The sequence below is a fragment of the Schistocerca nitens genome, chromosome 6 (genome assembly GCF_023898315.1).
Source record: "Schistocerca nitens isolate TAMUIC-IGC-003100 chromosome 6, iqSchNite1.1, whole genome shotgun sequence".
Classification (NCBI taxonomy): domain Eukaryota; kingdom Metazoa; phylum Arthropoda; class Insecta; order Orthoptera; family Acrididae; genus Schistocerca; species Schistocerca nitens.
The window spans coordinates 421,862,300-421,880,245 of record NC_064619.1 but is presented as its reverse complement, the minus strand read 5'-3'; the positions used below and the strand labels follow the sequence as shown (position 1 = coordinate 421,880,245).

Below are 17,946 nucleotides of genomic sequence, written 5' to 3'. Positions count from 1 at the left end.
ATAGTGTGAAAATTTATCAACAGATGGCGCTTTATGCTTCAGAATACGTAAATAAACACATCTGCCATGCGCACGACCCATTGAAGTTGATATAAACATGCCGGGTACACAGCTTTTCCTCCTTTCACGTCTGCCACGTTCGCCATGACTGTCTCAATGCAGGGTCGTGCTCTGCTTGTGAAGCTGTGTTACAAGAATGATGACTGTGCACACATCGCTCTGCAGAAGTTCCGGACACTTAAGGGTTTGAAAAAAAGGCGTCGGTCCAATGACTGGTGTGGGTCAAGAGAGTATGATTCAGAAATTCGAAAAGACATTTTCTTTTGGTGTGCAACCTAGTAGAGGGAGGAAACGAATTGATTCGGCGTCAGTGGAAGCAATGGCCAAAGCAATGCAGTAGGAGATGAGTGGTGGTGTGCAAATGTGTAGTGCACAGAGAATTGCCCAAACATTGGACATACCTGTGAGCACAATGCATAAAATCCTATGAAACATCCTTCTTTGCTATCCATTCAAAATTACCCATGTGCCCGAGTTGCTTCCTGTTGACCTCCCAGCAAGAGAGACCTTTGCTTTAGAATTTCTTGCACACATGGAAGTGGACAATGATTGGATGTGGAAGATTTTGTGGACAGACGACGCCCACTTCCATCTGACAGGATATATCAATACACAGAATTGTCGGATATGGGCAATGGAAAATCCACATGCAAACCAACCAGTAGCACTTCATCATGAAAAGGTCACTGTGTGGTGCGGGCTTATGGCATCATTTATCATAGCACCATACTTTTTCGAAGAGAGAGGTGCTTCTGGCCCTGTAACCTCCACTGTCACTGGTAAGCGCTATGAGCATCTTTTGCGCAACCACGTTATTCCATCTCTCCAACAGCATGGATGTGTGGATGGCACACTTCCGGACATTAAAAACCCAGTTAAGTAGCTGGATGAAGCGCCATTTCAGAAATGCTAGAATTATCAGCCGCCATTTTCTACAATCTGGCCGTCCCGATCACCTGATCTTTATCTGTGTGACTTCTGGCTGTGGGGCTATCTGAAAGATGTTGTGTTCAGTGTTCTAATTGCAAACTTAGCTGCACTGAAGGCACGCATTGTGCAACACATTCTGAAAGTGACCCAGGAAATACTTCGATCAGTTGCAGAACATGCTGTTTCCCCATTTCAATTTGTTACAGAAAACTGTGGACAGCATATTGAACATGTTTTGTGCCAATCAAATGGCAATTAATAATCTGATTTAATTTTGATTGATGCTTTTTATGCGGTTTTTGGCCTCAGGACAATTAAAAACTGATTTTTCTCATCCAATATGATATAACCTGGGTGTGGTGGATGGGCTTATGTAACTAATAGTATCACACCTGTACACCCATGCACTCTGAGTGGTTAAATTTGTTTAACAGCAAACGTATACCTTAGGAATTGTTCTATGATTTATTTGTTATTTGTTGTCGACCATTATTGAATCAAGATGCTTACAGTGCCATCTGTTGCTAAATTTAGTAACTATTTATTTTTCTTCTGCCATACGCCTTCCCTCTTGTAATTTGGCATCATTCTGACCAGTGGTATTATTTCTACAGTGGTTTGTAGATTTAACTTTAATTATATTCACCCTGTAAATTATGGCGCCAGGTAAAACAGGCTTTCACAAATATCAATCTATGTAGCATCTATCCTAGTCTGCAGGACAGCTGTACTGACTACTGGATGAAAGTTAAGAGCATGTGGTTGACCATCAAAATATTAAAGTGATTAACTTATTGTCATTAACTACAGAAATTATTTATTTCACAACTGTAATATCAGCCTTAAGGTCATTATCAAGTGATAATTTTGCTTCAAAACAAGTAAAACATTAAAACCCTTGACATGTATTTATGTCATCATCCAAACTGTCTTTCCACTATAAGAATACAGCAAGGCGTGAAGCTCCGTACATTGTGAAATGATGACTAGTACACATGTCAGAGGATTTTAAAGTTTAACATATTCTGAGGCAAAATTACGGCTTGATAATGGCATTATGGCTCAAATTGCAATTGTGAAATAAATAATTTCTGCAGTCAATGGTGAATATCAAATCCTTTAAAAATGTTAAAGGAATGTACAACAGACTGGTGAATTACATCTCTATCAACACCAGAGGAAATGCTGAAGATGAATGACATTTATAAAGATGACATACAAAAGAGTAAGTACACCTCATACACACATGACTCCTATCTCCAGCCACTCCTCTGACTCTGAAGGGGTAGGATAAGCCTATGACGTGACTGGAATAAGGAGAGCTGGGTGGGTGGATTGGACAGGTCTTGCACCTGTGTCTTCCACAGTGATGTGATCGCTGGGATAAGGGGTTTGATTGGGAGCAGCACAGGGATGCACTAATATATTGTGGAGGTAGGATGGGCAACAGACCACCACTTTAGGAGATCGGGGAAGGATCTTTGGCAGGATGTCCCTCATTTCACAGCATGATGATAGATAATCAAACCCCAACAAAGGATGTAGTTCAGCTGTTCCAGTCCAGGGTGGTAAGAGATGTCAGTTGTCGAAATGCAGTTACTGTTAGTGGTTGGTGGGATTAAGTGGACAGTGGTGAGGATGAAGCCATCAGAGAGGTGGTGGTCAATGTCAAGGAAGGTGGCACGCTGAGTTGACTAGGACAGGAGAAGCGGATGAGATAGAAGCATCAACAGTGACAAGAACTCCCTTGCTCAGTACGCTGAAGGTGTTTGCCCAATCCGCCCAACCAGCACTCCTTATTCCAGTCACGTCGTAGGCTTATCCTACCCCTTCAGGGGCCGGGCCACTTGTGAAAGCAGCCATGTCACATAGCAGCTCTGCCGCAATCATATCTCAGCTTTTTTGTTTGGTATGACCACCAACCAGCTGTCCACCAGGATGACTGGCCACTGCCAAAATGACCAACAGCAAAGTGGGTCTCCCTGTGCCACAGCATGCAGCTAAACGTAACATGCTTGATTTCAATATTTGCTTCATAACCCGGATCATCTGAATCCCTTCCACACAGCCTGGCCACTCGGGGATGGCAGCGACACGAACTCCCTTGTCCAGCATGTTGAAGGTTTCATAAAGGCCTTCATTGACAGGCAATACCCCCAGATCTAGTCCGCAAACGAATTTCCCATGACGTATCCCCAAACACCCCCATCCCCCAGCATATCCAAGAAACAGCTACAAAGGAGCATCCCATTCATCACCCTATACCTTTCTGCAGTGGAACAACTGTACCACATCCTCCATCAGAGCTTTGGTTATCTATCAATATTCCCTGAAATAAAGGACATCCTACCCAACATTTTTCCACCTATCCTAAATTGGCATTCCGCCACCCAGTCAACCTCCACAACATCCTAGTCCACCCCTATGACACTCCCAAACCCAGCCCCTAACCACAGGGATCATATCCCCGCAGAAGACCCAATCCACCTGCTCAGCACCTCATACTCCAGTCTGTGACAGGCAAATCCCACTTGTGAAAGCACCCATGTCATATAACCTCCCCCCCCCCCCCCTTTCCCCCAGCCTCTAAATGCTGTCCTGCTGCATTGTAGTCCCTGCAAGCTCTGCAAGACATCATCCTAGCCACACTATCCCTCCCTGTTCAGCCAAAAGCTCAATGTGTAACAATATTTTTGTTGTGACTGTCTGCAACTCAACGTGTCATCTTTATGGCGGGTAGCAAACTATACTTTTCATAATAATGTTAATATTCCAACCTGGAATTTCCACTGTTTGACATTTATGAAGATAGTGAACAACATTAATTATCAAGAATTTGCCAAATGATTTTTGTAATATGACAATTAAACAGAAATTAACACGATTTTGGAAAAAGAAGTCTAGCAGAAGTGTACTGCAGCTACTTAGCTATAGCAGTCATTTACACTTCATATTTTCTGCACTACATAAAAGTCCTAGGCCTGATGGAATCCCTGTCAGATTCAATACAGAATTTGTTGCTGTGTTATCCCCTCTTTTAACTTCAATACATTGCAGATACTCGAACAAAGAAAAGTGTGCCCTGCAGTCGGAAGACAGCACAAGTCTCACTCATCTACAAGAAATATATCAGAAGCGATTCATAAAACAATTTCATATCAGTGACAGTCTTCTGTTCTGTTCTGAAATGCAGTTGGAAGACAGCACAAGTCTCACTCATCTACAAGAAATATATCAGAAGCGATTCATAAAACAATTTCATATCAATGACAGTCTTCTGTTCTGAAATATCAGAGCACAGTCTGGGCTCAAACATAATGAGGTTGTCTAACGGAATGGCCTCCGCCATGCTGACCAATACAGGTTCTGAAAACACTGACCATGCCAAACTCTACTTGTGCTCTTCCCCACACAACAGCATGAAAATTATGGATCAAGGCAATCAGCTGCATTCAGTATTTCTTGACTTCTGAAAAACTCTCAACTCAGTACAACAACAAATCTTATTAACTGAAGTATTATCATACAGGGTATCAAGTGAAATATTTGACTGGATTTATGATTTCTTGAAAGGAAGTAAGCAGTATGCCAGTCCGGATGGAGAGTAATTGGCAGGTGTAGAAGTAATTTCATGTGTGCCCTAGGAAAGTGTGTATGGATCATTGCTGTTCATGCTGTGTACTGACCTATTGGCCCAGAAAATATTATTATTACTCAATCATATCTTGATAAAATTTCAAACTGGTGCAAGTACTGGCAGCTTGCTTTAAATGTTCAGAAACTGAAAATTGTGCATTTCCAAAATGCAAAAATACAGTATCATATGACTATGATATCAGTGAATCCCAATTATAAGGGGCGTTCAAAAAGAAACAAGCCGGAGGCATAATTTCAGAAACAAGTACCTGTATGTTAGAAGTATTGACCCTGGCTGTTAAGACACTTGTCCCACTGTGTCACAAGACAGTGAATGGCTGTCTCATAAAATTCCTGGGGCTGTGATGTGAACCAGTTCTGCACATACAGCTGGACCTCCTCCTGATTCACTTCCTACAGCAAGGGACAACAGTGAATGCCCAGTGTTACTCTCAAACCTCAACCGATCAAATCAAAATGACCAGGCAATCTCACCCGTGGGGTGACAATGCAAAGCCTCATACGGCCAATACAGTCGCAGCACTCCTGCAGAAATTCAAATGGGAGGTTCTTGGCCACCTTCCATACAGTCTGGACCTCTCTCCCTGTGATTACGCCATTTTTGGTCTCCATAACAAGGCTCTGAGGGGCAAACGATTCACCTCTGCCGACGACGTCCAGCTGTACGTGTGGAACTGGTTTACATTGCAGCCCCAGGAATTTTATGAGATAGCCATTCACCACCTTGTGTCACAGAGGGACAAGTGTCCCAACAGTCGGGGTCAATACTTCTAACATACAGATAATGGTTTCCATAATTATGCCTCCGGCTTGTTTCTTTTTGAATGCCCCTTATACATTCAGACAACTCAAATGCCTTAGTGCAACAATTTTTGGGAATGTGAAATGGAATGATCACAAAGGCTCAGTCATAGCAGGTGGAAGACTTGGGTTCATTCATAAGGTACTGAGAAAATTCAGTCAGTCTGCGAAGAAGAAGGCTAATGAAACACTGGTGCAATTCATCCTAGAACAATGCTCAAGTGTGTGGAACCTGTACCAAACAGGACTGACAGGATAGTGGCACGAAAATGCTGGAAAACTTGAACTGGAAGTTCCTTGGAGATAGGTGTCAACTAACCTATGATTGCAAAAGCTTGCAAAGCTGCTTGCAAAGCTTCAAGAACCTGTGTAAGTGAGGAATCCAGTATGACATTACAGTCCCCCAGATTTCACTTCCGTAGGGACCAAAAAGACAATATTAAACTGGTCACAGCATGCACCAGAGGTATTTAAACAGTCACTTCCCCTGAGCTGCATACAGGAATGGGAAGGAAAGAAATCATGGCGTGGTACAATGGGAAGTACCCTCTGCCACATGTTTAACAGTGGTTTGCAGAGTAAGGATGTAGCTGTAGACTGTAATAAACTTCTGGATGAAGATACAAAAATATATGGACTAGGGTAGAATACTGAACATTTTTTCTGCTATTACGTAGTTTTGTACATTCTTTAGTACAAAGTCTCTTCAGCTGCATGTGGATACTTTTGGAGGGCTGTGTTGTTGTATATACATAAACTTGCATCTGGGAATTGCCATCTTATAATGAATTAGACACAAAGAAATAGCTCATCTGCAGGACAAAGAGAGAAGGTATCCATTATGACCTTTTTGATACAGTAATACAAAATTTTAATGGAGTAATTTTGGTAAACTGTAAAAAATCTATTCATGGTCACCAGCAAGGACTTAAACAATATTCTTCACTAATGTGGCAAACAACTACTGTATTTATTGTATGGGTGGTCATAAACAACACTTCAACTCTCAAGATAGCAAACAGAATACTTTATTTGGCTATTTGGAATAAACACAATTTACTCTTAAATGTCTAGTATTTACCTTTGAAAGTAAAAGAATGACAATGAGGTTTGCAGTTTTACATGGTACACAGTACATCAACTGGTACGGTTTGATTCTAGATGCTTCATTCAGCACCCAAACATGTTGTGGCTACAACTTTCAGAAGGAAACATTTAATGTGTCACTGCCAATTGTTTCTACAGGGTGTACTTGGAGCAATTGTCAGTACTAAGTAATCATTTGAAACAAAAAAGTCCAGTAAACATAGGCTCCAAAATGCCTACCTTAAGAGCAATGAGCAGGTCTTCATCTTTAATGTGAAACATATCTCTTCAACTGAACAACTGCTCATAGCTCTTTATGTACGCATTTTAGAGCCCATGTTTACCAGATTTTTTTTTGCTTTGAATGATATTTCCTGTTATGTCCATGAACACTGACAATTCCTCCTGGGACACTATATATCATGATAAAACTGAAGCCTAAGTTATAAAAACTTATTTGCTTCAGTGACTTTCTTTTTAAAGAGTTTAAGTTTAAAGTTCTTACAATAGTGTGATTATTACAGATTAAATACTTTCTCATACCATAGAAGAACTTGGGAAGAAGTCGGACACAGTTGTGTATATTGAATCATTTTGGCAGTGACCAGGAGAGGATTTAGGAAACCACAGACAAATTGAAAGGCTTCAATGCAATAACATTTTTTTTTCACAGTAATGTTCACTTTCAGCTGTTGTTTCACTCTATGTAGTAATACTTTTTACTTTACAAAGATTGTATTCAGTCCCACAGTAACATCATAATGCTGACCAGCTACATCATTTTCTCCCACTTTCATCACATGGAGGTTGTACAGAGGGGCATGGGGTTATCAGAATGCTCTATCAGCTTTGGTCAGCTTTCCAAACCTTGCATCTATTACCCGTAATTAAAGTAGCTTCTCAATTGGCATTTGGAGGCTAAGTGCACGCTGTTCTATCCCTCCAACCATGGAACAAGAAACAATACCTAGAAGTACTGGAAATTCAAAATGGGTTCTCTGGATGGTAGACTGACATGCTGACTCTCATCTAAGATGTGCTGCACAGTAATACATTTCTTCTATTTTCTTTATGATTACCCCATGCCTCACAAATTTGCTTTGTTAATTCTACAATAGTATGAATATAGAAACAATACAAAATCACAGCCTGAAAGATAAAAACAACTTAAATACCATGGTACCTGATGGAGGATGGATATGGATATGGTGTTAGGGGCGCTCAACAGTGTAGTCTTTAGCGCCCGAATGATACCTGAATATTCTCACCTGAGAGAATATGGAAGGTTTAGGTTTTGGCAGTGCTACTGATACCGCATTGTCAGTGATATCCATGCAGCTGGGGGCAGTCACTCACACCTCTACATGAGAATGAGGTGAATGTTTTCATAGGCCATGTTACATCACTTGGGTGTGGCCAATCACCTCTTACCACAGATACAAGAAGGCAACCAATGCACTACAAGTCACTTGTGGCACTATGCTTGCATAATGCCTAGCTATGCAATCTGCTAAGACTGCTTCTAGCATACAAAATACTGCTATATTACTTAGACTTTGCTCATGAACCCTACTGTGACTACTGGCCATTGCACCGTTGACAACTCTTGGTCATGGACTGGTTTTCGATGTGAATAGATTCTTGTCACGGCACTGAGGGACAATGTGTCCAATCTTCTAAATTACTGGTATTCTGCATTTGTGCAATAAAGCACAGCTGTGGTCAGCATTAAATTGGCCACGAGGTATTCTGAACAGTGTGTATGAATGAGTAACCAGAGAAATGGACTAGCAATTTCTAAAGACTTGGCAATGACAAATGTATTTGTAAGAACAAAAATTACAACAGTAACTGCAGCAAATTGGGCAACTGCAACGGTGGGAAATAAAAGCTAGAAGTGCAGTAGAAGAAGGAAGAAGGAGTGAAACTTTATTATGCAACAGAAAGCACACTTGACCATCCATCAGAAGCTGTCTTCACCACCACAGCATCCTGCAGGTTTTATATCTGCATTCCCAGCACTGTATGATGATTATGAGGACTGGGAATCTGTACAAAATGAAACAGAGCCTCACATCATTTACAGTAAAGGAAGGAAGGAAGGTTGGGTTTAATGTCCCATTGAGATCAATGTCATTAGAGATGGAGCACAAGCTCGGATTGTGTCAAGGATGGGGAAGGAAATCGGCCATGCCCTTTCAATGGAACCCTCCAGGCATTTTCCCGGACTGATTTAGGGAAATCATGGAAAATCTAAATCTGGATGGTTGGACGGGGATTTGAACCGTTGTACTCCTGAGTGGGAGTCCAATGTGCTAACCACTCCGCCACCTCGCTCGGTTATAGTACAGAAAGTGTACAGTAAGGAAGTACTCTTTTCCCGGTGTGGTCTGGATATATTTCAATTACTGTATAAGCAGTAGACCTTCATTCACTGTAACGTAGAAATATGTGAATTGCGAATGGTACTACCAAAGGTACACGTGCGCACGCATGCCCCCCCCCCCCCCCTCCAAGCACACACTGCAGCAGCTTGACTGTGTGCTTTCATCAGTCACAAAAAGATAGATCAAAACTAGAAATGCTGATTAGTGAATCTTTTTGGTTTATGTCACAAATACTCATTTCACTGCTATCAGTGTCAGTTGTCATATACAGGTTCACCAATTTGTGTTATCATACGCAAGAACATGCCACATAGAGAAATCCTCCATGAAGCATGTGAATTATCAGGTCTTACCCTTGAATTAGTATTGCAAATTGCTTAGACTGTGGAAGTCACTTAACAGGCCGATTGACAAGAGGTTCAACCTCGAGAAATAGCAAAGGTGTGTATATCAAGAAGTTTGTTACCTTTGGGTATTTCAAATGCTAGTGTGATGTCAAAACAACATCCCGACTTCAGATGACAACAAACACCTACCAAGAATACAGTCCAGTTTTCTTGGCAGGGAACAGCAACTTTTCCACCTAGGAAAACACATCAGAGGAAGTTAATAGCTCAGCACATTCAGAAATTGAGTGTCATAGCCAGCAAGCTTGGTACTTCTCTGAATATCCTGCTATCAAAGTGGTTATTAACACACTAGAAGCTCACTGTTACACGTTCAATAAACCACATAAAATGTCAGCGAATCTAGTCATAAATCAAAGCCACGGCCATGCTACATGTATTTAAATACATGTGGCTGATGCTGGAAGATGTGTTTTTAAATTTTTATTACATTGTATAGGTGCCACCTATTACCGAAAGGCAACATTACAGAGTGAACACAAATTTTGCCAATCAAAGGCCTTCCCCTGATCTTCAGTCCTACAACTGATTTGATAAAGCTCTCCAAGAGTCTATTCTGTGTAAGCCTCTTAATTTCTGTTAAACTACTGCAACATTCATCTATTTTAACCTGCTTATTGTATAAAGCCTTGGTCTCCTCCTACTGTTTTTACCTTCACACTTAATTCCTTTGTGCCTCAGGATTGTAAGTTGTCATATAATTTTTTTCTCCATTTCAATTCAGTGATTCAGTAACTCTTTGTTGGTTACTTGCTCTATCCATACAATCTTCAGCATCCTTTTATAGCACTAGACTTCAAGAGCTATTTTTTTTCTTGTGTGAACCCTTGATCAACATAATTTCGCTTGTGTACCAGGCTGCACTCCACGCAAGTACCTTCAAAAAAGATGACTTGCTACTTAAATTTATATTTGATGATAACAAATTCTTCTTTTCCAGAAATGCCTTTTTGGTTACTCCCAGTCTGAATATCATATCCTCTTAACTTTGGCCATCATCAGTTACTTTGTTGCACTATTAGCAAAACTAATCTATTACTTTTAGAATCTCATTTTTTCATCTAATTCCCTGACCATCACCTGATTTAATTTGACTACTTTCCATAACCCTTATTTTACTTTTGTTGCTGTTCATCTTATGTCCTTCAGCCTATAACTATCGCCCAATTTTTTTACAACAATACAGGTGTTTAATCAGTTATCTATAAGGACTCAATGAATATACATTCTTTGAACAGTATGATCAGAATTATGGGAGCCCTGACATAACTAAATATGAGTGTCGGCAAGAAATGTATGCCCCAGAACATCCTCAAACAGCAGTTGCTAAAGCTTCAAACACTTAACTATTGCAAGAATGGAAAAGACAGACTTCAAAACAGTTGAACACCTGGTACGGTAGTTAAGAACTACCGTGAAAGGAATACAAAGCATGCAGAAGAAGATTTTTTTATCTGTTTCATAAGCAGTCACTGAACGGAATAAAATATTCTGAATAACTAAATCTGAGGCCACAGTTATAGGGGAAGCATAGATAAGTTGTGTTTCTAAAGAGACTCCCTTGAAGCCACCTTAAGCCCTAAATATTACGTACATGAAATACAGGAATCTCATGAAATTTATGCCATTAATTTACCATCCATTTTACACAAATCTGATTCACAAAGAGGAGAGCCAAAGTGCTCATCAACAACAACAGCAGTGCCAGCAGGCTGAATAAGATGGAGAGCCATGTATGTTTCTTGAGACAAATTCGGAGTCATGCTTCACACAGGAGAAGTTTTACATTTTTAAGCAAATCTTTTTGTGAAACTATAAAATAATTGTAAACTTAGTTACTATATATTGTCCTATTATGACTTAGAAAAGAAGAGCATGAGGAAATAAAAGCAAAACCTTATTAAAGAGGACCCCTGAAGGGACAAAGTACTATATAATCAGTGGCTTCCAGTTATAAATAGTTCCTGTACAGGAGAGTGAAAACTGCATCACATATCAGATTACATCAAGCCAAAGAAATTGCCACTTCTTCAATTTTGCACATGAAGTGCATCTACTTATATGGCTTCTACATATTTCATGTTTTATTGTAAGTAAATTTTTCTTTTATGATGCAAACTTAAAATTCACTATAAAATCGGACTGAACAACTGAATTAAAACAAAGTAATCTTAGTGCTCTTGGACACTGATACAATAATTATACTTACATGTACTGCTGACTTTACTTCTTGCCATATCACTGAACTGTCAGTATCTTCTGACATCAAACTAGTGTAATTTGGTGGATTCAGTATGTTCTCAACGCCAGCTGCTGCCAATAATTTCTGTTGCAAAGCCATTTTTTCTTCCAGTATTTGGGCCTGTTCAAGATCCTTCTGTCGAAGCATACCTGACAAAGTAGAAATACTGTCATAATCATAACTGTAAGAGACAAAACCGTTACAGATGCGTGCTGGCACTTAGGTCTGAACTATACTCATTTCTATCTAAAATCAAGAGGTTGAATCACACATATCATACAAAGGGCTAATACTGATTATGAAATATATTCCTGCACAAATATAGTAGTTGTTTCTACATTCAGCATATATACCCCTTTTCTATGTACCGAAAAAAATATGCAGTGCCTTACAGAAAATTCTGAAAATGAATCAGATAAATTGATAAAAGAGGTAAAACTACCAGTGTGAAGTGGAAAACATGTCACATGTGACCTCTGTTACAATAACTGTATGAGGTATGCAGAAATTTTATAAGAAACAACAGTTTCCTGAATTAATTTTCCTGAGATATTAAAAGTACATGTCAGATGACAACCTTTTACTTTTCTAGGTAACAGACTACAATTTTGAGCAATAACATTTTGAAATATGGAATGAAACACTGATGTGTACACTGAAGCATCAAACATTTTATTGAGGGAAGAAGAATGATTGGCTTAAATGAAATTCTCTAACCAAATAACTTGCACTCAGTGAATCAAAAAAGTTGAGGCTACCGATTGCAACAGACAGTAAAACACCTCTCCTCAGACTACACTGCACAGCTGAAAGAATATTTGAACAGTTGATAAATTTCTATTATCAACATTTGTGTTGTGGATGTCCGTTTCATATGCATATACAGCTTGTGTTCCACAACTCACAAACAGAGCAAAGTCCTCCAGACTCTCTGAATATTACCAGCACAAACACTCAAAACTCAGTTCACTTTGCAAATATTACAAGCTCAACACAATAGTGTCATAAATACTGTGAATCACAAAATACCATTAATTTCTACAAGCATATAATTATTTGGATTTTTAAATATTTTTCTTCATGAAACAAAAGCAAAATACTTTCTGCAATTTTGAAATAGATAAAGTATTTGTGGGAGAGCTGCAGCTGGTCAAGAATCACAGATTATGGCAGTACAAACAATGATGAACTTCAAATGTTTGACACTATCTTTATTAGACTTTTTAAGAAGTAAGAATCATCAACCAGAAAGGCCAATGCCCACCACAGTAGTACAAATTCTTATGCCAACTACAGGTAGCTCTGCAGATGAAGAGACTGAAAGAATCTATGATGAGATAAAATAAATTATTCAGGCAATTTAGAGAGAGGGAAATTTAATTGTGATGGAGGACTGGAATTTGATAGTAGGAAAAGAAAGAAAACAAACAATAGTAGGGGAATATAGACTGGGACAAAGGAATGAGAAATGAAGCAACCTAATAGAATTTTGCACAGGGGATACTTTAATCATCATTAACACTTGGTTTAAGTATCCAGCAAGAAGGTTGTATCCTTCAAAGAGACCTGGAGACAGAGGAAGGTTTCAAATTGGTTTCATAATGGTAAGACACACATTTTGGAACCAGATTTTAAACTGTGTGACATTTTCAGGATTATAGTCATAATTCACTGGCTATGAACTGTAGAATAAAACTTAAGAAATTGAAAAAATATAGGAATTTAAGTTGATGGGGCCTGGATAAGTTGAAAGAGCCTGAGGTTACTGGGAGCTTCAAAGGGGTTACTATGCAATTAGCCACTGATTGACCAAAAAAGGGGAAAGGAAAGGACCAAATAGGTAAAAAGACAAGGCCTAGTACTAATCCTTGGATATCACAGGAGATTATGAATTTAAATGATGAAAAGGAGAAAATATAAAAATGTGGCAAATGAAGGAGCAAAAGGAAATACAAACATATAAAACTGAGATCGGCAGAAAGGGCGAAATGGCTAAGGAGGAATGGACAGAGGACAAATGGAAGGCTATAGAAGCATGTATAACTGGAGGAGAGGGAAACATTCCACGTGGGAAAAATATAAGATAAGTTTTCCCCCCTAAGGTAAGTCTTACTGCTCCCAGGATTGGAATGACTCCTTACCCTCTCCCTTAAAACCCACATCCTTTCGTCTTTCCCTCTCCTTCCTTCTTTCCTGATGAAGCAACCTTATGTTGCGAAAGCTTGAAATTTGTGTGTGTGTTTGTGTGTTTTTTATTGTGTCTATCTACCAGCGCTTTCTTGTTTGGTATGTTGCAGCATCTTCCACAGGAAAACTAAAGAGACCTTTGGAAAAATGAGAAAGAAGTGTATGAAAGTCAAGAGCTCAGATGGACTTCCATAAGACAATAATAACCTCAAATACAAGGACGGCAGATGCCGACAGGTGTGAATATTACTGAACTACCAGTTTAATTCATCATGGCTGCAAAATGCTGACAAGAATTCATTACAGAAGAATGGCAAAAATGGTAGAAGCTGACGTAAGGGAAGATTGGTTTGATTTCCAGAGAAACATAAGAACACATGAGGCAACACTGGCCCTATGACTTTTCTCAAAAGACTGGTTAAAAGAGAGCAAACCTATGTTTACAGCATTTGTAGACAGAGAGAAAGCTTTTGATAATTCTGACACTCTTTGAACTTCTGAAGGTAACAGAGATAAAATACGGGGAGTGAAAGGTTGTATACAGCATGCACAGAAACCAGACTTCAGTTGTACGAGTCTAAGGACATGAAAGAGAACCAGGGTTGAAAATGGTAGAGACTGGAGGTTGTAGCCTATCCCCCATATTATACAATCTGTACATTGTGCAAACAGTAAAGGAAACCAAAGGAAAATTTGGAGAACGAATTAAAGTTCAGGGATGACACTGTGATTCTGTCAGAGACAGCAAAGGTCTTGGAACAGAAGTTGAAGGAAATGTAAAGTGTTTTCAGTAGAAATTACAAGATGAACATCAACAAACATAAATCAAAGATAATGGAACGTTAAGTTTGGTGGTGCCAAGATAATTAGATTACGGAAGTAAATGAGACACTAAAAGTATTAAAAGAGATATGTTATTTGGGAATAAAAACAACTGATGACAGCTGAAGTAGAGAGGGCATAAAATTCGGACTGGCAGTGGCAAATAAAATATTTCTGAATAAAAGAAATTTGGTAACATGTAAAGTATATTTAAATGTTTTGAAGTCTTTCCTGAAGGTATTTGTCTGGAGTGTAACCTTGTAGGGAACTGAAATGTGGAAGATAAGCAGTTCAGACAAGAAGAGTGTAACAGTTTGCTTCTGGGTGCTTTGCCAAGTAATTGTTTCAAACTCAACAGAACATCCAGAACAGTCTAATCCTCAATCATGCTGAGGAAACCTGGAAGATCAATGAGAAGAGAATGGGTTTTGAAACTGGTGCTGCAGAAGAATGTTGAGGATTAGATAGGTAGCTCACGTAACTAATGAGGAAGAACTGAATAGAGTTAGGGAGAAAAGTAATTTGTGGCACAACTTGACAGAAAGAAGGGGTCAGTTGCTAGGGCATGTTCCGAGACATTAAGGACTGATCATTTTAATACTGGAGGGATATGTGGGAGCAAAAATTGTAGAGGAAGACCAAGAGATGAATACAGTTCAAATGGATATAAATTACAACAGTTACTTAGAGATGAAGAGGCTTGCACAGGATAGACTAGTGTGGAGAACTGCATCAAACCAGTTTTTGGATGGAAGACCACATCAAAATGAGAAAAATGGTTTCTAATTAAAAACTGACTAAGGTTTTGGATAACCACTAGTGACAAAATACCATGCTGCATATATGAGCACACTGCTATGACAATACCACTATACAGACAAACAATACTAGCAACCAGAATTTCCCAAATTTCAGCCACAGAAACTGAAATGACATTACAAGATGTAGTTGCCAAACTGATTCAGGAAAAAGGTACTGTTTTATTCGTGATACAAATAGTTGGCGATTTCTTACACTGACATAATGAAATGGAACAGTAACCAGAAGCTTACTAAATATAACTTTTTATTTGTCATAGCAAATACATTGTGAAATAAATAATTATATTCAAGAAAAGACGACTGGTACACCACTTTTAACTTCATTTCAAAAAGGCAATTTATTATGGAATAAATTATGTTGCATGCATGATGGGTTTCCCTATTCCCATTATACCACTACAAATTCTAAAAATATTTGTGTTGCTCACAGAAAATCTTTTTGAAGTGGTATTTTGTGTTTGTGAACAGATTTACCTTTTTTTGTTATATTCATGTACACAATAATGAGAATGCATCTGATAATATTAATTACTGTTCCATGATCAAAAATAGACATAAATGTTATTTCTGCTGCATGGTGTAGCTTCTGATATTGATTATCTCTGAATATTTGTGCACATTAATATAATGCTTTAGTGCAAAATCAGACAATGGAAAACTTGGGATGGATTAAGAACAATATGAAATGGGAAAAATGCTACACACCAGACAGAGGTGGTGTTAAGTGGAACATAGGCAAATAGAAAAAAAGACAGCTAGATACTATTAGCTATCGGACTAAGTCCTTCACCAGATGTTATTCCATTGCACATCTTTTGTCCTGTCACCATTGTTAACTGCAAGTGTTCTGCATCTTGTGTTTAAGTGCCCTTTAATTAAAAAAAATAAACCTCATGCAGTCTGTCCAACGGGTTTTGGGCTCCATAAATTTTACACGTCCGAACCTCTTTTGCCATAACTGAGCTAAGTCAGATGATGCACGACTTGCTTCTTGTTCAGTGTTTTCTCTACAAAACTGTTTGTAACACTGACTTTCAGCCTTTATGTGAACTGTCACTGGCCTCTCACTAAATAACTAAATCTTATTGTTGTTAAATGTGACTTTTTAATCATTACTGACTGATTTCCCTCTGAAGAGAAATTATTTTTCAAACTAAGTACATACAACGTATCTTGCAGTGTATGAGGTTCCCGTGCACTGTTTATCAGTACATTTAACATGACTGATCAATACCTTCACTACAGACAGCAGAAGCATCTTCTATCTAGACAGGAACTTTAAATACCTTATGCAAATTCTTTAGTGGAACACGTCAGTTTGGTACACTGCGTAAGAAGGGATTTAGATCAAATCTGCAGACCCATGCCTTTGCTCCAAAAGAATATGTTCATGCCGATGTATGGAAAAAGATACCACGTAAAACATGTTTGTGAATTGTGTACCTGATGTGAGACTTTTATATCAGCCCTGTATTTACAGGGTGTTTCAAAAATGACCGGTATATTTGAAACGGCAATAAAAACTAAACGAGCAGCTATAGAAATACACCGTTTGTTGCAATATGCTTGGGACAACAGTACATTTTCAGGCAGACAAACTTTCGAAATTACAGTAGTTACAATTTTCAACAACAGATGGCGCTGCGGTCTGGGAAACTCTATAGTACGATATTTTCCACATATCCACCATGCGTAGCAATAATATGGCGTAGTCTCTGAATGAAATTACCCGAAACCTTTGACAACGTGTCTGGCGGAATGGCTTCACATGCAGATGAGATGTACTGCTTCAGCTGTTCAATTGTTTCTGGATTCTGGCGGTACACCTTGTCTTTCAAGTGTCCCCACAGAAAGAAGTCACAGGGGTTCATGTCTGGCGAATAGGGAGGCCAATCCACGCCGCCTCCTGTATGTTTCGGATAGCCCAAAGCAATCACACGATCATAGAAATATTCATTCAGGAAATTAAAGACGTCGGCCGTGCGATGTGGCCGGGCACCATCTTGCATTAACCACGAGGTGTTCGCAGTGTCGTCTAAGGCAGTTTGTACCGCCACAAATTCACGAAGAATGTCCAGATAGCGTGATGCAGTAATCGTTTCGGATCTGAAAAATGGGCCAATGATTCCTTTGGAAGACATGGCGGCCCAGACCAGTACTTTTTGAGGATGCAGGGACGATGGGACTGCAACATGGGGCTTTTCGGTTCCCCATATGCGCCAGTTCTGTTTATTGACGAAGCCATCCAGGTAAAAATAAGCTTCATCAGTAAACCAAATGCTGCCCACATGCATATCACCGTCATCAATCCTGTGCACTATATCGTTAGCGAATGTCTCTCGTGCAGCAATGGTAGCGGCGCTGAGGGGTTGCCACGTTTGAATTTTGTATGGATAGAGGTGTAAACTCTGGCGCATGAGACGATACGTGGACGTTGGCGTCATTTGGACCGCAGCTGCAACACGGCGAACGGAAACCCGAGGCCGCTGTTGGATCACCTGCTGCACTAGCTGCGCGTTGCCCTCTGTGGTTGCCGTACGTGGTCG

General features: G+C 39.4%; 1 protein-coding gene across 1 annotated transcript in view; it reads right to left on the bottom strand.

Annotated features, from left to right (window-relative positions):
• LOC126262284 (rho guanine nucleotide exchange factor 18) overlaps positions 1-17,946 on the bottom strand; it is a 628,397-nt gene that overhangs the window by 81,372 nt on the left and 529,079 nt on the right. The window contains exon 23 of the mRNA XM_049958802.1: positions 11,538-11,719. Coding sequence (XP_049814759.1) covers positions 11,538-11,719 — 182 coding nt within the window. The remainder of the gene's footprint in view (positions 1-11,537; positions 11,720-17,946) is intronic.